The 22,466-nt window shown below is 57.2% G+C and overlaps 2 protein-coding genes across 4 annotated transcripts in view; both read right to left on the reverse strand.

Moving 5' to 3' along the window:
- LOC140400183 (REST corepressor 2-like) overlaps positions 1-22,466 on the reverse strand; it is a 1,146,610-nt gene that overhangs the window by 124,469 nt on the left and 999,675 nt on the right. The gene's annotated exons all lie outside the window — the stretch shown is intronic.
- LOC140399829 (trypsin inhibitor ClTI-1-like) lies at positions 378-18,708 on the reverse strand. Of its 3 annotated transcripts, none has more exons than XR_011937896.1 (5): positions 18,563-18,708; positions 17,551-17,841; positions 5,330-5,367; positions 5,037-5,206; positions 378-757 (listed from the first exon to the last, which is right to left on the reverse strand). XR_011937896.1 is itself a non-coding variant. In XM_072489282.1 (4 exons), the coding sequence occupies exons 1-4, from the start codon at positions 6,817-6,819 to the stop codon at positions 661-663; spliced, it is 303 nt and encodes a 100-aa protein (XP_072345383.1). In that variant the 5' UTR covers positions 6,820-6,938; the 3' UTR covers positions 378-660. The 3 variants fall into 3 exon arrangements, 1 of the variants encoding a protein (XP_072345383.1); XR_011937895.1 differs by having other exon boundaries at positions 5,037-5,149; positions 18,563-18,707; XM_072489282.1 differs by lacking the exons at positions 17,551-17,841; positions 18,563-18,708 and adding an exon at positions 6,765-6,938 and having other exon boundaries at positions 5,037-5,149.

Below are 22,466 nucleotides of genomic sequence, written 5' to 3' on the forward strand. Positions count from 1 at the left end.
GTTGTTATAACACCGTAAGTGCCTTCGTAAAATGTTTGTTTAAAGAAAATGAATCCCAGGTCCCGGTTGAGGCCGCACTCATGCGTGCGGAACTTGGCTACAGGTTTCTGCTCGGCGATTCTGCGTTGTCACGCGTCCTGAAGGCCGCCTTGGAGAACGCTTACCCGGAGATCAGAGGCTGAATGCCCTTGACTGCTGAAGTGTTCCCCGACTGGAAGGGAACATTCCTGATCTAACCCTAACTCTAACCCTCAAGTCTCTCCCCCACCACAATAGCCCGAGGATATAACACCCACTCCCATTGAAGATCTGCCATGGTGGGGGGATATTACACTCTCTCCTTAGAAGTAAATTCTTACAAATAAAACATCAACGTATTATCATGGTGGAATTACATTTTATTCAGTTTTCAGCAGATTACATGTTTCAAAATAATATGATGTGGAGATGCCGGCGTTGGACTGGGGTGAGCACAGTCAGAAGTCTCACAACACCAGGTTAAAGTCCAACAGGTTTGTTTCGAATCACTAGCTTTCGGAACTCACCTCTTCATTCACCTGAGGAAGGAGCAGCGCTCCGAAAGCGAGTGTTTCAAACAAACCTGTTGGACTTTAACCTGGTGTTGTAAGACTTCCTACTGTCCTCAAAATAATATAACCTTCAGGACATCTTCGAATATTTCGATTTCATAATATTCCGTCCAGTTTCAGTGTCACATTGCCCCTCGTGTAAAATCTTAACCTTAAAACCAGTTCCCCTGTAACAGAACGGAAATAGTGATCAATTGATGGTCAACTTGTGGCTCCGTAAGACACTCTCAGCTCCCTTCTGCTCTCCACGAATCTTTCACATTGTGCTCCCGCGGTTAAACATTCTTAACACATTCCCACTAAACCCTGCAGCTATAGGGTGAGCTGAACAGTGGAATAATAGATGGGCGCACACATACAGAGGCAGTTAATTATTTGCTGCTTTTCCCTGTCACACCCACCCAACCCAACCTGGAATCTCGATGTCCAGAAACATAGCCAAGCCCTACACTGATTTCCAACGTCAAACACACCAAATTCTCCGCAGGTGAATCGCAGGTTATTAAAATTGCATTTTGCGCCTGGAGGTGGTCCCATCTCTCTCCCGTTGGCTTCATGTGGGGGTGGGGGGAGTGGCCCCATGTGTGTCATGATATTCAAACACACATATCATGATAGACACACCAACAGACAAATCAGAACACACAGCACCACAACCAATGACAGACAAGGACAGGGACAGTATAAAAGGGCAAACATGACACCTGGTGGGCAGTAGATCTGGGGACAAGGACAAGGACAAGACCAGTTTTAACATCACAGACAGGGAGTCCCCACGTGCAGAGTATCAAGACAAAACTGTAGATAGTAAGTTTAAATAAAACAGCGTTGTACCAAATACAACTGTCTTGGCTCATCTGTGAGTCAGAACGCCCAACACCACAACGTGGAGCTCGTTGCTATAACTCTCAGTAGAACACGTTACTCTCGAGGCGAACGGTTCCATCACTCCGATCGTCAGGTCACTCAGCTGAATCCAAAGCGGAATGTTACCCGTTGCTACGGGATGTGCATTGTGGAAACACCACTCAGGACAAATAGTCTCTCCAGGCGTTTATGCTCCATTGAACCTTTCCCTCGCACCCCTCCATCTCACCCTAATGGCATAACCTCCTATTCCTTTCTCCATGGCGTGTTCAGTCAATTTCCCCTTCAGTGTACCGATGACATTTGCCTGAGCCACACCGTGTGACGGTGAGTTCCACTTTCTCACTATTCTCTGGATAAAGAGGCTGTCCCAAATTCTGGACTGGATTAAGAGTGACCACCTTGTATTTGTGGACCCGGGTTCGCACTGCTGTCTCACAGCGCCAGGTACCCGGGTTAACACTGCTGTCTCACAGCGCCAGGGACCCGGGTTAACACTTCTGCCTCATAGTGCCAGGGACCCGGGTTAACACTGCTGTCTCACAGTGCCAGGGACCCGGGTTAACTCTGCTGTCTCACAGTGCCAGGGACCGGGTTAACACTGCTGCCTCACAGTGCCAGAGATCTGGGTTAACACTGCTGTCTCACAGTGCCAGGGACCCGGGTTAACACTGCTGTCTCACAGTGCCAGGGACCCGGGTTAACACTGCTGTCTCACAGTGCCAGGGACCCGGGTTAACACTGCTGTCTCACAGCGCCAGGGACCCGGGTTAACACTGCTGCCTCACAGTGCCAGGGACCCGGGTTAGCACTGCTGTCTCACCGTGCCAGGGTCCCGGGTTAACACTGCTGTCTCACAGTGCCAGGGACCCGGGTTAACACTGCTGTCTCACAGTGCCAGGGACCCGGGTTAACACTGCTGTCTCACAGTGCCAGGGACCCGGGTTAACACTGCTGTCTCACAGTGCCAGGGACCCGGGTTAACTCTGCTGCCTCACAGTGCCAGGGACCCGGGTTAACACTGCTGTCTCACAGTGCCAGGGACCCGGGTTAACACTGCTGCCTCACAGTGCCAGGGACCCGGGTTAACACTGCTGCCTCACAGAGCCAGGGACCCGGGTTAACACTGCTGTCTCACAGCGCCAGGTACCCGGGTTAACACTGCTGTCACACAGTGCCAGGGACCCGGGTTAACACTGCTGTCTCACAGCGCCAGGTACCCGGGTTAACACTGCTGTCTCACAGTGCCAGGGACCTGGGTTAACATTGCTGTCTCACAGAGCCAGGGACCCGGGTTAACACTGCTGTCTCACAGTGCCAGGGACCTGAGTTAACACTGCTGTCTCACAGAGCCAGGGACCCGGGTTAACACTGCTGCCTCACAGTGCCAGGGACCCGGGTTAACACTGCTGTCTCACAGAGCCAGGGACCCGGGTTAACACTGCTGTCTCACAGAGCCAGGGACCCGGGTTAACACTGCTGCCTCACAGTGCCAGGGACCCGGGTTAACACTGCTGTCTCACAGTGCCAGGTACCCGGGTTAACACTGCTGTCTCACAGAGCCAGGGACCGGGTTTAACACTGCTGTCTCACAGTGCCAGGGACCCGGGTTAACACTGCTGTCTCACAGTGCCGGGGACACAGGTTAACACTGCTGTCTCACAGTGCCAGGGACCCGGGTTAACACTGCTGTCTCAGAGCCAGGGACCCGGGTTAACACTGCTGTCTCTGAGCCAGTGACCCGGGTTAACACTGCTGTCCCACAGTGCCAGGGACCCGGGTTAACACTGCTGTCTCACAGTGCCAGGGACCCGGGTTAACACTGCTGTCTCACAGAGCCAGGGACCCGGGTTAACACTGCTGTCTCAGAGTGCCAGGGACCCGGGTTAACACTGCTGTCTCACAGTGCCAGGGACTCGGGTTAACACTGCTGTCTCACAGTGCCAGGGACCCGGGTTAACACTGCTGTCTCACAGTGCCAGGGACCCGGGTTAACACTGCTGTCTCACAGTACCAGGGACCCGGGTTAACACTGCTGTCTCACAGTGCCAGAGACCCGGGTTAACACTGCTGTCTCACAGTGCCAGGGACCCGGGTTAACACTGCTGTCTCACAGAGCCAGGGACCCGGGTTAACACTGCTGTCTCACAGTGCCAGGGACACGGGTTAACACTGCTGTCTCACAGTGCCAGGGACCCGGGTTAACACTGCTGTCTCACAGAGCCAGGAACCCGGGTTAACACTGCTGTCTCACAGAGCCAGGGACCCGGGTTAACACTGCTGTCTCACAGAGCCAGGGACCCGGGTTAACACTGCTGCCTCACAGTGCCAGGGACCCGGGTTAACACTGCTGTCTCACAGAGCCAGGGACCCGGGTTAACACTTCTGTTTCACAGCGCCAGGGACCCGGGTTAACACTTCTGTCTCACAGTGCCAGGGACCCGGGTTAACACTTCTGTCTCACAGTGCCAGGAACCCGGGTTAACACTGCTGTCTCACAGTGCCAGGGACCCGGGTTAACACTGCTGTCTCACAGAGCCAGGGACCCGGGTTAACACTGCTGTCTCACACTGCCAGGGACCCGGGTTAACACTGCTGTCTCACAGAGCCAGGGACCCGGGTTAACACTGCTGTCTCACAGTGCCAGGGACCCGGGTTAACACTGCTGTCTCACAGTGCCAGGGACCCGGGTTAACACTGCTGTCTCACAGAGCCAGGGACCCGGGTTAACACTGCTGTCTCACAGTGCCAGGGACCCGGGTTAACACTGCTGTCTCACAGTGCCAGGGACCCGGGTTAACTCTGCTGCCTCACAGTGCCAGGGACCCGGGTTAACACTGCTGTCTCACAGTGCCAGGGTCCCGGGTTCGATTCCGTCTTGGGTCACTGTCTGTGCGGAGTCTGCACGTTCTCCCCGTGTGTGCGTGGGATTCCTCCGGGTGCTCCGGTTTCCTCCCACAGTCCAAAGATGTGCGGGTTAGGGCCATGATAAATTGCCCCCTTAATGTCCAAAGGTTAGGTGGGGTTACTGGGTTACGGGGATAGGGGTGGGGGAGTGGGGCTTAAGCAGGGTGCTCTTTCCCAGGGCCTGTGCAGACTCGATGGGCTGAATGGCCTCCTTCTGCACTGTAAATTCTATGATTCTATGAATCCCGCTCGCGGTCGACAAACATGCGGCTGGGGGGAGCCACCTCCCTTCGTTGTTCTGTGATGGCCAGAATCTGTACCCTCGGACCTTGTGAGAAATGATGGCTCTTCCGGACTTTTCTCAAATGGTTGTTCTTGTGGGAACTCTGATAGCAATCGACAACAAGCTGCTTTATAGTCAACAAACTAATCGGGTTTTGATGCAAAGTCTGCCACAGACGAGAGATCCTCCCCACGTCCGACTCTCGGTCGCACGGATAATAAACTGGCGTGCTGTCCACCGCGGTTAAATATAAAGCTCCCAGTGATGCCCCTTTGCCTGTCTGCAGCATTGGATTGCTGCTCCATTCACCGCCCCGGGCCTCGTTTACAATCAGGACATGGGCCCGCACGTTACACAGTCAAAGCTGACAACGCGATAGGGACACTCACCAGTTGTAAAAACACAGGTTGCAGAGGTTCCTGTAAGTCACGCCGTTTGTGCCGCACAGTGGCTGGAGGTACAGGGGACAGACCGGGTGGTAGGGAAAATCCTGACATTTCGGCTGTGAGCGACAGAACGGCTGGGTTAGAATTCAGAGCAGCAAAATCAGACACCCTTCCTGTTAAAATGAGAAGCAAGCTCACCCAAGTAATGGACAATGAAGCTGATATATATATAAATCTATAAATAGCTGGCAGTGAGGGTCATTCAGAAAGAAAGAAAATATTAAAGCTTAGAGCACCTCAATTCCAGCAGATAGCCCAGCTGTTGTGGCCACGTCTGAAACAGAAAACATAGAGGTCATTCAGCGAAATCACAGCCAAGTCGTAGACGCCGCCTTTGAGTAAAAGGCATTTTGAAAGTCACGGAGATTCCCACTGCAGCTACATCCCACGTTTCGAAATGTAGCACCCTCCAAAAACCCTGAAGTAATAAACTCGGGGGGGGCAGCACGGCGGCGCAGTGGGTTAGCACTGCTGCCTCAGGGCGCCGAGGTCCCGGGTTCGATCCCGGCCCCGGGTCACTGTCCGTGTGGAGTTTGCACATTCTCCCCGTGTTTGGGTGGGTTTCGCCCCCACGACCCGAAGGTGGATTGGCCGCGCTAAATTGCCCCTTAATTGGGGAAAAATGAATTGGGTACTCTAAATTTAAAAAAAAAGTAATAAACTCGGAGATTGTCATGCGTCCCCAACGAGCCACGTTTAAAGTTCCCCACCCTTTCCCTCCAATGGAATCCCGGGCCTGCACTGGGAATGGTGTCGGTTCCTTCAGTAACAGAGAGAGCAAAGACTTTTACATTTCAATAAAACTCCCGTCACAGTATCAACATTGGGGCGACACGGTAGCACAGCGGTTAGCACTGTTGCTTCACAGCGCCAGGGTCCCAGGTTCGATTCCTGGCTCGGGTCACTGTCTGTGCGGAGTCTGCACGTCCTCCCCGTGTGTGCGTGGGTTTCCTCCGGGTGCTCCGGTTTCCTCCCACAGTCCAAAGATGTGCGGGTTAGGTGGATTGGCCATGATAAATTGCCCTCAGTGACCAAAAAATGTTAAGTGGGGGTTACTGGGTTACGGGGAAAGAGTAGATACGTGGGCTTCAGTAGGGTGCTCTTTATAAGGGCCGATGCAGACTCGATGGGCCGAATGGCCTCCTTCTGCACTGTAAATTCTGTGATTCTATGATTTCTCACAACCTCAGAAAGGTCGACACGAAAATACTTGAAATTGAATCATTTAAAGTTTGCACGTTTAAAATATCAACCTCGATAGACACTGCGGTGACTGGGCCAGCATTTACTGCCCATCCCTAATTGCCCTCAAGGGGGCAGGTAAGAGTCAACCACATGGCTGTGGGTCTGGAGTCACGTGTCGGCCAGACCGGGTAAGGGCGGCAGATTTCCTTCCCTGAAGGACATTGGTGAACCCGGTGGGTTTTTACGACAATCGACACTGGTTCCATGGTCATCGCTAGACTTTTAATTCCAGGTTTTATCGAATTCAAATTTCACCATCTGCCCTTGTGGCATTCGAACCCGGGTCCCCAGAGCGTTCCTCTGGCTCTCTGGTTTACTAGTGGCAATACCAGTACGTCAACACCTCCTCGATTCTGATATAAGTGCCGTAAGTTGTCCAAATATTAAGGTGATTACGTATAATATTCAGTTATAAATATCACTCACAAGTGAGGACGAAAACGGCTGTTGTGATGATATGGAATCCTCCCTCCAGCTTCATGGTGAAGTTGCTGGGAATGATTCAAACGGGGCCATGCAGGTGGTATTTATGCGATGATTCACCTTGGCATCATTCAGTGTACTCCCGGACACCTGCACCTAGTTGTGAATGAATGATCAGACCTTGCTTTAAGACCTTTCAAAGAATGGTTTGCTGCACATTTACACTTGGGCAGGTGGCTGGATGGAATGTGCAGCTTCAGACGAGTTCAGCACACTGCCTTTCATCCCTGGGGCCTGGCACGCAGCTCCACCCCGGGCACTTGGTGGGAGCAATGCGAATGGAGCTTCACCCTCCACCCATCCTGTGCCAATCTGCACGGATAGCAAGCTCGAGAATGGGCCAGAGTTAACAGGTATCTTCAAACAATATTCCAAGTGCGGCCTTGCCAAGGCTCTATACAGCTGTAGCATGACTTGCCAGTTTTTATTCTTGATGCCCCGTCCCGTGAAGGCAAGCATTCCGTCTGCTTTCTTGACGACCTTGTCCACCCGAGGAAGGAGCAGCGCTCCGAAAGTTAGTGATTCGAAACAAACCTGTTGGACTTTAACCTGGTGTTGTCAGACTTCTTCTGAGGAAGAGATGGGGAACATTGCAACCGCCTTGTACAAAACCTCTGAAGGGGTTTTCAAAGGAAGGAGCTGCATTTATCTGGCGCCTTTCACATCCTGGGGAGCGCCTAACTGTCCCACAGCCAATAAACTTTAATCCAAGTTATTCCCTGTTGTTGTGTTGAAGAGGACACTGCAACCCCCTCACAGCAATAAAATAAAGAATCTGTTAATCTGTCTTGATGGTGTCGATCAAAGTATTAGAGAACCAGGGGGACCCTCGTGTGCAGACGACACTAGGCTGGGTGGCAGTGTGAGCTGTGAGGAGGATACAGAGAGGCTGCAGGGCGACTTGGACAGGCTGGCTGAGTGGGCAAATATGTGGCAAACGCAATATAATGTGGGTAAATGGGAGGTTATCCACCTTGGTGGCAAAAACAGGAAGGCAGATGATTGTCGGAATGGGAAAAGGGGAAGTGCAATGAGGCCTGGGTGTGATGGTGGGACAGTCGCTGAAGGTGGGCGTGCAGGTACAGCAGGCGGCAAGGAAAGCGAATGGCACGCTGGCCTTCATAGCGAGAGGTTTCGAGTACAGGAGCAGGGATGTGTTGCTGCAATTATACAGGGCCTTGGTGAGGCCACACCTGGAGTATTGTGGGCAGATTTGGTGTCACCTGAGGAAGGATGTTCTAACTATGGAGGGAGTGCAGCGAAGGTTCATTGGAGTTTAGAAGAGTGAGAGGGGATCTCGTAGAAACGTCCAAGATTCTAACAGGATTGGACAGGGTAGATTCAGAAAGAATGTTCCCGATGGTGGGGAGACCGGAACCAGGGGTCAGGGTTTGAGGATAAGGCGTAAACCTTTCAGGACAGAGGTGAGGAGAGATTTCTTCACCCAGAGATTGGTGAATCTGTGGAATTCACTCCCACAGAAAGTAGTTGAGGCCAAAACGTTGTCTAATTTCAAGAAGGAATTAGATTTGGCTCTTGGGGCTAAAGGGGGAAAGGGATATGGGGGGGGGGGGGGGGGGGATCAGGGTATTGAACTTGATGATCAGCCATGATCATAGTGAATAACGGAGCAGGCTGGAAGGGCTGAATGGCCTTCTCCTGCTTCTACTTTCTATGCGTGTTTCTACGTGAGCTGTCAGGAAGGATTTCTTCGCACGAGAGGGCGAATTGGAATCGAGAACCCTTTCTCAAAAAGGAATTTCGCAGTTGAGATTGATCGGTTTTTGTCGGGCGAGGGTTCGGAGGGGGACTGACGCGAGACGGATCGGCGAAAGGTGGGGCACGGAGCAGGAATGATCTAACTGAAAGGCGGGAGAGGATGAGGGCGGACTAAATACCCTCCTCCTCTTCCTGTGCAACGTCAGAGCGAAGGACAAGGATGTGGGATATTGGGCAGGACGAGGTAATTCGCACGTCAAGCGAGGGTGAGTGAGGTGAAGAGCGTGCTGATCACAACATTGATTGAGAGAGCGGCGGGCGCTCCCTCTGTGTTCACAGTGCCAATATTCCTTCTGTTATACCATTATAAAGTTGATGACAGTTCTATTAATATATAAGTGATGAAGCATTTTCTGTAACTCATGAAATATTCGGCCTGAATTAAATGCTTTTAATCTTCCCCACGGGGGTCAGTGAACGAGCCCGATTTCACTCTTTTTTTCAAAGATAAATTTGGAGTACCCAATTTATTTATTTCCAATTCAGGGGCAATTTAGCGCGGCCAATCCACCTGCCCTGCGCATCTTTGGGTCGTGGGGGCGAGACCCACGCAGACACGGGGAGAATGTGCCAACTCCACACGGACAGTGACCCAGAGCCGGGATCGAACCCGGGTCCTCGGCGCCGCGAGGCTGCGTTGGCCGGATTTCAGTCATGCTGGCCCCTCAGGTGAAGGGGGGGGGTCACTCACAGGCCCATTAACCAGCCTCGGTTGTCCATTGCTGATTATAATGACTCCTATGGAAGCTGTCATGAACCTAGGTGGATTTATTTACAGATATTTACAAGCTCAATTTGACATAGCATCTCACTCCCAGTGTAGGCCCCGCTGGGAGGACAAGGCCTGACCAGGCCCTGATCTGGGGCCTACTTATATCCTCTGGTCTGACGAGCCCCAGGTGGTGGCACACCGCCCCTGACTTGGGGAGCCAGTGTTCAATGAGCCCTGTGGGGAGATCAGTGGTTCTCGCAAGGGTTAATGACTCTGGTCTAGGCCGGAATTCTCCCTCCGTCCCCCGGCTGTGGGTTACGCTGGTCCCACCGCCAGCGGACAGCACGACGCCTCCCGCTGCTGACAAACACGTGGCTGGGAGGCCGAGGAATCCTGCCCCGTGCCTTCCATCTCAGTGGAGTATGGGACGGGTCGATATATTAAACTGACGCCCAGTTTGAAAGGACCTCGGAGCATTGTAGGAAGGACAATTGGGTTTTGTTGATGTTCTGTATATCGGTTAGGCAGATACTAACCTCCTTCCCCGACAATCAATAACATTCAACTGGATTAACTAGTCACTGATCTTTTGTTGATGGGTTTTGCTGTGTTCAATTGGTAACATGTTTCCCGACATTCTAACAGTTCCTAAGCTTCACAAGTTGATCATTATCTGGGGGGTGGACTGGATTCTGAAGGGTGAAATATTAGATGGAAGGGTGGTTTATTTATTTTCCTTGAAGCTTCCAGACCCAGATCTTTTCACGGACCGGTGGAGGCAGTGCCAATGTCCAATAAGAAAGCTGTACACAGAGCGAGGGCTGAACAAAAACAGTTCAGAGCCGAGACCCAGAATGCACTGTCGTGTTTCAGATCCCAGTTATATTCCTGCACCTGGTCACTATCTGCCGGAATGACAACGCACCAGGTAGTGCAACTGGTCACTCCAGCCAGAACTGAATATCTCACACACCGTGAACCAGACACAATCCCATTGGTCACTCACAGCCGGATCTCCACATTCCCATTGGTCACTCACAGCCGGATCGCCACACTCCCATTGGTCACTCACAGCCGGATCTCCACACTCCCATTGGTCACTCACAGCCGGATCTCCACACTCCCATTGGTCACTCACAGCCGGATCTCCACACTCCCATTGGTCACTCACAGCCGGATCTCCACACTCCCATTGGTCACTCACAGCCGGATCTCCACACTCCCATTGGTCACTCACAGCCGGATCGCCACACTCCCATTGGTCACTCACAGCCGGATCGCCACATTCCCATTGGTCACACACAGCCGGATCTCCACACTCCCATTGGTCACTCACAGCCGGATCTCCACACTCCCATTGGTCACTCACAGCCGGATCTCCACACTCCCATTGGTCACTCACAGCCGGATCTCCACATTCCCATTGGTCACTCACAGCCGGATCGCCACACTCCCATTGGTCACTCACAGCCGGATCGCCACACTCCCATTGGTCACTCACAGCCGGATCTCCACACTCCCATTGGTCACTCACAGCCGGATCGCCACATTCCCATTGGTCACTCACAGCCGGATCTCCACATTCCCATTGGTCACTCACAGCCGGATCTCCACACTCCCATTGGTCACTCACAGCCGGATCTCCACACTCCCATTGGTCACTCACAGCCGGATCGCCACATTCCCATTGGTCACTCACAGCCGGATCTCCACATTCCCATTGGTCACTCACAGCCGGAACTCCACACTCCCATTGGTCACTCACAGCCGGAGCTCCACATTCCCATTGGTCACTCACAGCCGGATCTCCACACTCCCATTGGTCACTCACAGCTGGATCTCCACACTCCCATTGGTCACTCACAGCCGGATCTCCACACTCCCATTGGTCACTCAGAGCCGGATCTCCACACTCCCATTGGTCACTCACAGCCAGATCTCCACACTCCCATTGGTCACTCACAGCCGGATCTCCACACTCCCATTGGTCACTCACAGCCGGATCTCCACACTCCCATTGGTCACTCACAGCCGGATCTCCACATTCCCATTGTTCACTCACAGCCGGATCTCCACATTCCCATTGGTCACTCACAGCCGGATCTCCACACTCCCATTGGTCACACACAGCCGGATCTCCACACTCCCATTGGTCACTCACAGCCGGATCTCCACATTCCCATTGGTCACTCACAGCCGGATCTCCACATTCCCATTGGTCACTCACAGCCGGATCGCCACACTCCCATTGGTCACTCACAGCCGGATCTCCACATTCCCATTGTTCACTCACAGCCGGATCTCCACATTCCCATTGGTCACTCACAGACGGATCTCCACATTCCCATTGGTCACTCACAGCCGGATCTCCACACTCCCATTGGTCACACACAGCCGGATCTCCACACTCCCATTGGTCACTCACAGCCGGAACTCCACATTCCCATTGGTCACTCACAGCCGGATCTCCACATTCCCATTGGTCACTCACAGCCGGATCGCCACACTCCCAATGGTCACTCACAGCCGGATACCACACTCCCATTGGTCACTCACAGCCGGATCGCCACACTCCCATTGGTCACTCACAGCCGGATCGCCACATTCCCATTGGTCACTCACAGCCGGATCTCCACAATCCCATTGGTCACTCACAGCCGGATCTCCACATTCCCATTGGTCACTCACAGCTGGATCTCCACACTCCCATTGGTCACTCACAGCCGGATCGCCACACTCCCATTGGTCACTCACAGCCAGATCGCCACACTCCCATTGGTCACTCACAGCCGGATCGCCACATTCCCATTGGTCACTCACAGCTGGATCTCCACACTCCCATTGGTCACTCACAGCCGGATCTCCACACTCCCATTGGTCACTCAGAGCCGGATCTCCACATTCCCATTGGTCACTCACAGCCGGATCTCCACATTCCCATTGGTCACACACAGCCGGATCTCCACACTCCCATTGGTCACTCACAGCCGGATCTCCACACTCCCATTGGTCACTCACAGCCGGATCTCCACATTCCCATTGGTCACTCACAGCTGGATCTCCACACTCCCATTGGTCACTCACAGCCGGATCTCCACACTCCCATTGGTCACTCACAGCCGGATCTCCACATTCCCATTGGTCACTCACAGCCGGATCTCCACACTCCCATTGGTCACTCACAGGCGGATCTCCACACTCCTATTGGTCACTCACAGCCGGATCGCCACACTCCCATTGGTCACTCACAGCCGGATCGGCACACTCCCATTGGTCACTCACAGCCGGATCTCCACATTCCCATTGGTCACTCACAGCCGGATCTCCACACTCCCATTGGTCACTCACAGCCGGATCGCCACATTCCCATTGGTCACTCACAGCTGGATCTCCACACTCCCATTGGTCACTCACAGCCGGATCGCCAAACTCCCATTGGTCACTCAGAGCCGGATCTCCACATTCCCATTGGTCACTCACAGCCGGATCTCCACATTCCCATTGGTCACTCACAGCCGGATCTCCACACTCCCATTGGTCACTCAGAGCCGGATCTCCACACTCCCATTGGTCACTCACAGCCGGATCGCCACACTCCCATTGGTCACTCATAGCCGGATCGCCACACTCCCATTGGTCACTCACAGCCGGATCGCACACTCCCATTGGTCACTCACAGCCGGATCGCCACATTCCCATTGGTCACTCACAGCCGGATCTCCACACTCCCATTGGTCACTCACAGCCGGATCTCCACATTCCCATTGGTCACTCACAGCTGGATCTCCACACTCCCATTGGTCACTCACAGCCGGATCACCACACTCCCATTGGTCACTCACAGCCGGATCGCCACACTCCCATTGGTCACTCACAGCCGGATCGCCACATTCCCATTGGTCACTCACAGCCGGAACTCCACACTCCCATTGGTCACTCAGAGCCGGACCTCCACACTCCCATTGGTCACTCACAGACGGATCTCCACACTCCCATTGGTCACTCACAGCCGGATCTCCACACTCCCATTGGTCACTCACAGCCGGATCTCCACACTCCCATTGGTCACTCACAGCTGGATCTCCACACTCCCATTGGTCACTCAGAGCCGGACCTCCACACTCCCATTGGTCACTCACAGCCGGATCTCCACACTCCCATTGGTCACACACAGCCGGATCTCCACACTCCCATTGGTCACTCACAGCCGGATCGCCACACTCCCATTGGTCACTCACAGCCGGATCGCCACACTCCCATTGGTCACTCACAGCCGGATCTCCACATTCCCATTGGTCACTCACAGCCGGATTGCCACACTCCCATTGGTCACTCACAGCCGGATCTCCACATTCCCATTGGTCACTCACAGCCGGATCTCCACACTCCCATTGGTCACTCACAGCCGGATCTCCACACTCCCATTGGTCACTCACAGCCGGATCGCCACACTCCCATTGGTCACTCACAGCTGGATCGCCACACTCCCATTGGTCACTCACAGCCGGATCGCCACATTCCCATTGGTCACTCACAGCTGGATCTCCACACTCCCATTGGTCACTCACAGCCGGATCTCCACACTCCCATTGGTCACTCACAGCCGGATCGCCACACTCCCATTGGTCACTCACAGCCGGATCTCCACATTCCCATTGGTCACTCAGAGCCGGATCTCCACATTCCCATTGGTCACTCACAGCCGGATCGCCACACTCCCATTGGTCACTCACAGCCGGATCTCCACACTCCCATTGGTCACTCACAGCCGGATCGCCACACTCCCATTGGTCACTCACAGCCGGATCTCCACATTCCCATTGGTCACTCACAGCTGGATCTCCACACACCCATTGGTCACTCACAGCCGGATCTCCACATTCCCATTGGTCACTCACAGCCGGATCTCCACACTCCCATTGGTCACTCACAGCCGGATCTCCACACTCCCATTGGTCACTCACAGCCGGATCTCCACACTCCCATTGGTCACTCACAGCCGGATCTCCACACTCCCATTGGTCACTCACAGCCGGATCTCCACACTCCCATTGGTCACTCACAGCCGGATCTCCACACTCCCATTGGTCACTCACAGCCGGATCTCCACACTCCCATTGGTCACTCAGAGCCGGATCTCCACACTCCCATTGGTCACTCACAGCCGGATCTCCACATTCCCATTGGTCACACACAGCCGGATCTCCACACTCCCATTGGTCACTCACAGCCGGATCTCCACATTCCATTGGTCACTCACAGCCGGATTCTCCACACTCCCATTGGTCACTCACAGCCGGATCTCCACACTCCCATTGGTCACTCACAGCCGGATCTCCACACTCCATTGGTCACTCACAGCCGGATCTCCACATTCCCATTGGTCACTCACAGCCGGATCTCCACACTCCCATTGGTCACTCACAGCCGGATCTCCACACTCCCATTGGTCACTCACAGCCGGAGCTCCACATTCCCATTGGTCACTCACAGCCGGATCTCCACACTCCCATTGGTCACTCACAGCCGGATCTCCACATTCCCATTGGTCACTCACAGCCGGATTTCCACACTCCCATTGGTCACTCACAGCCGGATCTCCACACTCCCATTGGTCACTCACAGCCGGATCTCCACACTCCCATTGGTCACTCACAGCCGGATCTCCACACTCCCATTGGTCACCACAGCCGGACCTCCCACACTCCCATTGGTCACTCACAGCCGGATCTCCACACTCCCATTGGTCACTCACAGCCGGAGCTCCACATTCCCATTGGTCACTCACAGCGGATCTCCACACTCCCATTGGTCACTCACAGCCGGATCTCCACATTCCCATTGGTCACTCACAGCCGGATTTCCACACTCCCATTGGTCACTCACAGCCGGATCTCCACACTCCCATTGGTCACTCACAGCCGGATCTCCACACTCCCATTGGTCACTCACAGCCGGATCTCCACACTCCCATTGGTCACTCACAGCCGGATCTCCACATTCCCATTGGTCACTCACAGCCGGATCTCCACACTCCCATTGGTCACTCACAGCCGGATCTCCACACTCCCATTGGTCACTCACAGCCGGATCTCCACACTCCCATTGGTCACTCACAGCCGGATCTCCACATTCCCATTGGTCACTCACAGCCGGATCGCCACACTCCCATTGGTCACTCACAGCCGGATCTCCACACTCCCATTGGTCACTCACAGCCGGATCTCCACACTCCCATTGGTCACTCACAGCCGGATCTCCACACTCCCATTGGTCACCCAGAGCCGGATCTCCACACTCCCATTGGTCACTCACAGCCGGATTTCCACACTCCCATTGGTCACTCACAGCCGGATCTCCACACTCCCATTGGTCACTCACAGCCGGATCTCCACACTGCAGACACTTTCCCATTGGTCACTCACTGAGTAAATCGGTAGTGTGCATTCTGCACCGCTGGTGTCCAGACGGAATCAGGATGGGATGTGACTGGTAGATCTCGGGAGAGGCCTCTCCTGGGTCCCCCCATGGTTAACCGCCTGGCCAGAGCTGACGGGATCTCGCAAGGCGTCGCGATCTGGATCTCACCCACAAGAGGCGGGACCCAGACCCACATAGTTAACAATTCTTAAAGCTCACTACGCCGTTCGGGTGCCCGGGGGGCACTGCCAGGCTGGTGGGGGCACTGCCAGGGTGTCAGGCCGGCACGGGTAAGCTGCTTTTCGGGGGGGCGGAGAATCCAGATCAGAATGTCCAATCCACCCAACAGCACATCTTTGGAGCACCCGGAGGAAACCCACGCACACACGGGGAGGACGTGCAGACTCCGCACAGACAGTGACCCGAGCCGGGAATCGAACCTGGGACCCTGGAGCTGTGAAGCCACAGTGCTAACCACTGTGCGGCCGTGCTTGTTGTGAAGCGTCTGAGGACAGCTGCTCCAGAATCGGACACCACGATGATAGTTCCGTACCACCTGGGAGAGACTTACTGCTCCCGCAGTGTGGCGATAATGTTGAACCTGCTGCCACGTTGAGTAGTTTAACAAACCAGAGTCGGGGCGAAGAACAGAAGGATTGACGGCCTTGGGAGGGGGAGGAAAGACACCGTTACACAGGAACATAGGAGTTAGCAGCAGAAGTCGGCAGTCCAGCCCCTTGAGCCTGCTCCGCCATGCAATCAGATCCTATCTCATCTCTTCCTGGTCTCTAACCCACCTCCCCACCTGTTCCCGAATCCCTTTAACCGGTTTTAAATCAGAAATATATCGATCTCCTTCTTGAAACCATTTAATGATTCAGATTTCACCGCACTGTGGGTCAGCGAGTTCCACAAATTCACCCCCCTCTGCGAGAAGTAGTTCCTCCTCATCTCAGTTCCAAATCCACCGCCTCTCGACCGATATCTGTGAGCTCTCGTTCCGGATTGCTCCACAAGGGGGAGCATTTGGTCTACGTTTACTTCATCAATCTCTTTTAATATTTTATACACCTCGATCAGATCCCCGCTCACCTTTCTAAACTCCAGCGAGTATAACAACTGTTTAATCTCTCCTCATCCGTCAACCCTTTCATCCCCGGGATCACTCTGGTGACCCTCCTCTGAACGGCCTCCAATCCCACCACATCCTCCCTCAAATAAGGAGACAACCGGACACAATACTCCAGATGTGGTCTCACCAACACCCTGTACAATTGCAACAAGGTGGCAGGGGTGGCGCAGTGGGTTAGCACTGCTGTCTCACGGCGCCGAGGACGCGGGTTCGATCCCGGCCCCGGGTCACTGTCCGTGTGGAGTTTGCACATTCTCCCGGTGTCTGCGTGGGTCTCACCCCTGTGGTGAACCACTGTATTAGGGGATGTAAGGTCGGACCTGCCCTACAGGTTCACCGGTAGCTCCTGCCGGCTGGCTCCGCCCAGGGAGAACTGGATAAATATGCATGACCTCCAGTGCCCGGCCATTTCGCCAGCGGCAGCAGGAGGCCTCGCACCTGACTGTAATAAAGCCACAGTTGTACCCAATCTGCGTCTTTGTGCAATTGATCGCGCATCGACCCCCACAACCCAAAGATGTGCAGGGGAGGTGGATTGGCCACGATAAATTGCCCCTTAATCGGAAACAAACATTTTGGGAAAACAATTGGAACAACGCCTCTCTACTTTTATACTCCAGTCCTTTTGCAATAAATGCTAACGTTCAATTTGACTTTTTAATGAAATGCTGTGCCTGCGTACTAACCTCCGTGAACAAAGAAACTCAGATCGCTCTGCACAGACGTTAGGTCGGGTCAAGACAGGTGTGGACTCAAAGTACCTGCACAGACTGCTCGGTAAGTGGGTCTGACTCTCTGTGTCGTAGACACCACTTAGCACAGCCAGCAGTGATAAAATGAGAAGACACCTGATCAGGAAGCAATTTATTTTATTGATACTTTAGTTAAGAGATGTTTTTGGGAAGAGCGCTCCAGTTTGACCCACTTTTGTTCAGCAGGCTCGGTCCAGAAGCAAAGTGGTGTCTGATTGATTCAACCTAAAAAAGGATCGAAAATGTTAAAATCTGTTCGACGCGTCGGTCGTTTTTTTTTCACCATCCGCTCCCTGCTGGAACGGTACATCCCTGCGGAGGGTCAAGAGCTCGCTGCCCTGGCACTGGTTTCCCAACAAAACTCCGACAATCGGCCTCGTGAGCCAGGAAATGACTCTCTAAGCGCAGACTCCCCCCCCCCACCCCCCACCCGCTCAACCAGAAGTGTCAGCCTAACGGGAGTTGTAATGTGGGTGGAGGATTCGAGCCATCTTCCTGTCTGGGAGCTCCCTGTACTCTGACTGGATTCGCAGTTTCTTGGGGAGCAAGCTGCTTATTGGTGTCAGTGCTGACCTGCTGCGATGAGTAATACGCCGGTCTGCGAATCGGAAGATGGGCAGTACGGTGGCACAGCGGTTAGCACTGTTGCTTCACAGCGCCAGGGACCCTGGTTTGATTCCCCGCTGGGTCACTGTCTGTGCGGAGTCCTGCACGTTCTCCCCGTGTCTGTGTGGGTTTCCTCCGGGTGCTCCGGTTTCCTCCCACAAGTCCCGAAAGACGTGCTGTTGGGTGAATTGGACATTCTGAATTCTCCCCGTGTACCCGAACAGGCGCCGGAGTGTGGCGACTAGGGGCTTTTCACAGGAACTTCATCGCAGCGTTAATGTGAGCCTACTTGTGACACTAATAAAGATTGTTAGATTATTAGAATTGTGATGACACTAACCAGCCAAAAATACACACAAGGCAGCGATACCCATACGAGAGGCCACGGTCCGTACACAGCTGTGGCACCGTCAAGGGGCAAACGGGAAACTCCCAGATGTCATCACAGCGAGAGTCCAGGATCTGAGGTCAACAAATCAGAGGCAAAAAAACACCTTTCCTCAGCTTTCAGACCAAACGTTGGGAGAATAAAGACACCCAGCCTTAGGCCCGGGGGGGGGGGGAGGAGAGTGAGTGGGAGTGGGGGAGAGGGAGTGGGGGGGAGGGAGAGTGGGCGGGGCGGAGGGAGAGTGGGCGGGGGCGGAGGGAGAGGGAGAGTGGGGGGGGAGAGGGGAGTGGGGGAGGAGTGAGTGGGGGAGAGTGAGTGGGGGAGGAGGATTGGGGGGAGAGGGAGTGGGGGAGAGTGAGTGGGGGAGAGCGAGTGGGGGAGGAGGGAGAGTGGGCGGGGAGGTGGGGAGAGTGGGCGGCGGCGGAGGGAGTGGGGGAGGGGGAGTGGAGTGAGAGTGGGGGAGGAGGGAGTGGGGGAGTGGAGTGGGGGGAGGAGTGAGGGAGTGGGGGAGAGCGAGGGGAGTGGGGGAGGATGGGAGTGGAGTGGGTGAGGGGGAGAGGGAGTGGAGGGAGTGGAGTGGGGGGAGAGGGAGTGGAGTGGGTGAGGGGGAGAGGGGAGTGGGTGGAGAGTGGGGAGGGAGTGGGGGACAGCGAGTGGAGAGAGGGAGGGGAGGGAGTGGGGGCGGAGGGAGTGGGGGGAAGGAGAGGGAGAAGGGAGTGGAGTGTGGGGAGAGGGAGTGGAGTGTGGGGAGAGGGAGAGGGTGGGGGGAGGGAGAGTGTGGGGGGGGAGGGAGAGTGTGGGGGGGGAGGGAGAGTGGGGGGGTGAGAGGAGTGGGTGGAGTGGGGGAGAGGAGTGGAGTCAGGGAGGGGGAGAGGAGTGGAGTGTGGGGAGAGTGGGGGGGGAGGAGAGTGGGGGGGGAGAGGGAGAGTGGGGGGGGGAGAGTGAGGAGAGTGGGGGGGAGGGAGAGTGGGGGGGAGGGAGAGTGGGGGGAGGGAGAGTGGGGGGGGAGGAGAGAGTGGGGGGGGAGGGAGGGAGAGTGGGGGGGGGAGGAGAGTGGGGGGGGAGGGAGAGTGGGGGGGAGGAGAGGTGGGGGGGAGGGAGAGTGGGGGGGGAGGGAGGAGTGGGGGGGGGGGAGGGAGTGGGGGGGGGGAGGGAGAGTGGGGGGGGAGAGGGGGGGGGGAGGGAGAGTGGGGGGGGGAGGGAGAGTGGGGGGGGGGAGGGAGAGTGGGGGGGGAGAGGGAGAGTGGGGGGGGGAGGGAGAGTGGGGGGGGAGGGAGAGGGGGGGGGGAGAGTGGGGGGGGGAGGAGAGTGGGGGGAGGGAGAGTGGGGGGAGGGAGAGTGGGGGGGGAGGGAGAGTGGGGGGGGGAGGGAGAGTGGGGGGGGGAGGGAGAGTGGGGGGGGGGAGGAGAGTGGGGGGGGAGGGAGAGTGGGGGGGGGAGGGAGAGTGGGGGGGGGGAGGAGAGTGGGGGGGGGAGGGAGAGTGGGGGGGGGAGAGTGGGGGGGGGAGGGAGAGTGGGGGGGGGGGAAGTGGGGGGGGAGGGAGTGGGGGGGGGAGAGGGAGAGTGGGGGGGGGAGAGGGAGAGTGGGGGGGAGAGGAGGGAGAGGGGGGGAGAGTGAGGAGAGTGGGGGGGGGAGGGAGAGTGGGGGGGGGAGGGGAGTGGTGGGGGGAGGGAGAGTGGGGGGGGAGGAGAGTGGGGGGGGGGAGGAGAGGGGGGGGGAGAGGAGAGTGGGGGGGAGAGGGAGAGTGGGGGGGGAGGGAGAGTGGGGGGGGAGGGAGAGTGGGGGGGGAGGGAGAGTGGGGGGGGAGGGAGAGTGGGGGGGGAGGGAGAGTGGGGGGGGGGGAGGGAGAGGGGGGGGGGAGGGAGAGTGGGGGGGGGAGGAGAGTGGGGGGGGGGGGGGGAGGGAGAGTGGGGGGGAGGAGAGTGGGGGGGGAGGGAGAGTGGGGGGGAGAGGGAGAGTGGGGGGGAGAGGGAGAGTGGGGGGGGGAGAGGAGAGTGGGGGGGGAGGGAGAGTGGGGGGGGGAGAGGGAGAGTGGGGGGGGGAGGGAGAGTGGGGGGGGAGGGAGAGTGGGGGGGAGGGAGAGGGGGGAGGGAGAGTGGGGGGGAGGGAGAGTGGGGGGGGAGGGAGAGTGGGGGGGGAGGGAGTGTGGGAGGGAGAGTGGGAGGGAGAGTGGGGGGGGAGGGAGAGTGGGGGGGGGAGGGAGAGTGGGGGGGAGGGAGAGTGGGGGGGGAGGGAGAGTGGGGGGGGAGGGAGAGTGGGGGAGGGAGAGTGGGGGGGAGGGAGAGTGTGGGGGGGAGGAGAGTGGGGGGGGAGGGAGAGGGGGGGGGAGGGAGAATGGGGGGGGAGGAGAGTGGCGGCTGGAGGGAGAGGGGGGAGGGAGTGGGGGGGGAGGGAGAGTGAGGGGGGGGAGGGAGAGTGGGCGGGGGGGAGAGGGGGGGAGGGAGTGTGGGGGGGAGGGAGTGGGGGGGGGAGGGAGGGGGGGGAGGGAGGGGGGGGGAGGGAGAGTGGGGGGGAGGGAGAGTGGGGGGGAGGAGAGTGGGGGGGGGAGGGAGAGTGGGGGGGAGGGAGGTGGGGGGGAGGGAGAGTGGGGGGGGGGGAGAGTGGGGGGGGAGAGTGAGGGAGAGTGGGGGGGGAGGGAGAGTGGGGGGGGGAGAGTGGGGGGGAGGGAGAGTGGGGGGGGAGGGAGAGTGGGGGGAGGGAGAGTGGGGGGGGAGGGAGAGTGGGGGGGAGGGAGAGTGGGGGGGGGAGGGAGAGTGGGGGGGGAGGGAGAGTGGGGGGGGAGGAGAGTGGGGGGGGAGGGAGAGTGGGGGGGGGGAGGGAGAGTGGGGGGGGGAGGGAGAGTGGGGGCGGGGAGGGAGAGTGGGGGGGGGAGTGGAGGGGAGGGGAGAGTGGGGGGAGGGAGAGTGGGGGGGGAGGGAGAGTGGGGGGGAGGGAGAGTGGGGGGGAGGGAGAGTGGGGGGGAGGGAGAGTGGGGGGGGGAGGGAGAGTGGGGGGGGGGAGGGGGAGTGGAGGGGAGGAGAGTGGGGGGGGAGGGAGAGTGGGGGGGAGGGAGAGTGGGGGGGGAGGGAGAGTGGGGGGGAGGGAGTGGGGGGGGAGGGAGAGTGGGGGGGGAGGGAGTGGGGGGGGTAGGGAGAGTGGGGGGGGAGGGAGAGTGGGGGGAGGGAGAGTGGTGGGGGGGGAGAGGGGGGGGGAGGGAGAGTGGGGGGGGAGGGAGAGTGGGGGAGGAGGGAGAGTGGGGAGGGGAGGGAGAGTGGGGGGGGAGGGAAAGTGGGGGGGAGGGAGAGTGGGGGGGGAGAGTGAGGGAGAGTGGGGGGGGAGGGAGAGTGGGGGGGGGAGGGAGAGTGGGGGGAGAGTGGGGGGAGGGAGAGTGGGGGGGGGGAGGGAGAGTGGGGGGGGAGGGAGATGGGGGGGAGGGAGAGAGTGTGGGGGGGGAGGGAGAGTGGGGGGGAGAGTGAGGGAGAGTGAGGGAGAGTGGGGGGAGGAGGGAGAGTGGGGAGGGGAGGGAGAGTGGGGGGGGAGGGAGAGTGGGGGGGAGGGGAATTGGGGGGGGAGGGAGAGTGGGGGGGGAGAGTGAGGGAGAGTGGGGGGGAGGGAGAGTGGGGGGGGAGGGAGAGTGGGGGGGGAGAGTGGGGGGGAGGGAGAGTGGGGGGGGGGGAGGGAGAGTGGGGGGGGAGGGAGAGTGGGGGGGGAGGGAGAGAGTGTGGGGGGGGAGGGAGAGTGGGGGGAGCGTGAGGAGAGTGGGGGGGAGGGAGAGTGGGGGGGAGGGAGAGTGGGGGGGGAGAGTGGGGGGAGAGTGAGGGAGAGTGGGGGGGAGGGGAGAGTGGGGGGGGGAGGGAGAGTGGGGGGGGAGAGTGGG

The sequence above is a fragment of the Scyliorhinus torazame genome, chromosome 24, assembly GCF_047496885.1.
Source record: "Scyliorhinus torazame isolate Kashiwa2021f chromosome 24, sScyTor2.1, whole genome shotgun sequence".
NCBI lineage: Eukaryota > Metazoa > Chordata > Chondrichthyes > Carcharhiniformes > Scyliorhinidae > Scyliorhinus > Scyliorhinus torazame.

What these genes read in the sequence shown, in the direction of transcription:
- LOC140399829 (XM_072489282.1), bottom strand. Translation starts at nt 6,819, where the DNA reads ATGAAGCTGGAGGGAGGATTCCATATCATCACAACAGCCGTTTTCGTC. An exon ending in GGCTATCTGCTGGAATTGAG is followed by an intron (nt 5,150 to 5,329) that starts GTGCTCTAAGCT and finishes TGTCGCTCACAG; the next exon opens with CCGAAATGTCAGGATTTTCC. An exon ending in AACCTGTGTTTTTACAACTG is followed by an intron (nt 758 to 5,036) that starts GTGAGTGTCCCT and finishes GTTCTGTTACAG; the next exon opens with GGGAACTGGTTTTAAGGTTA.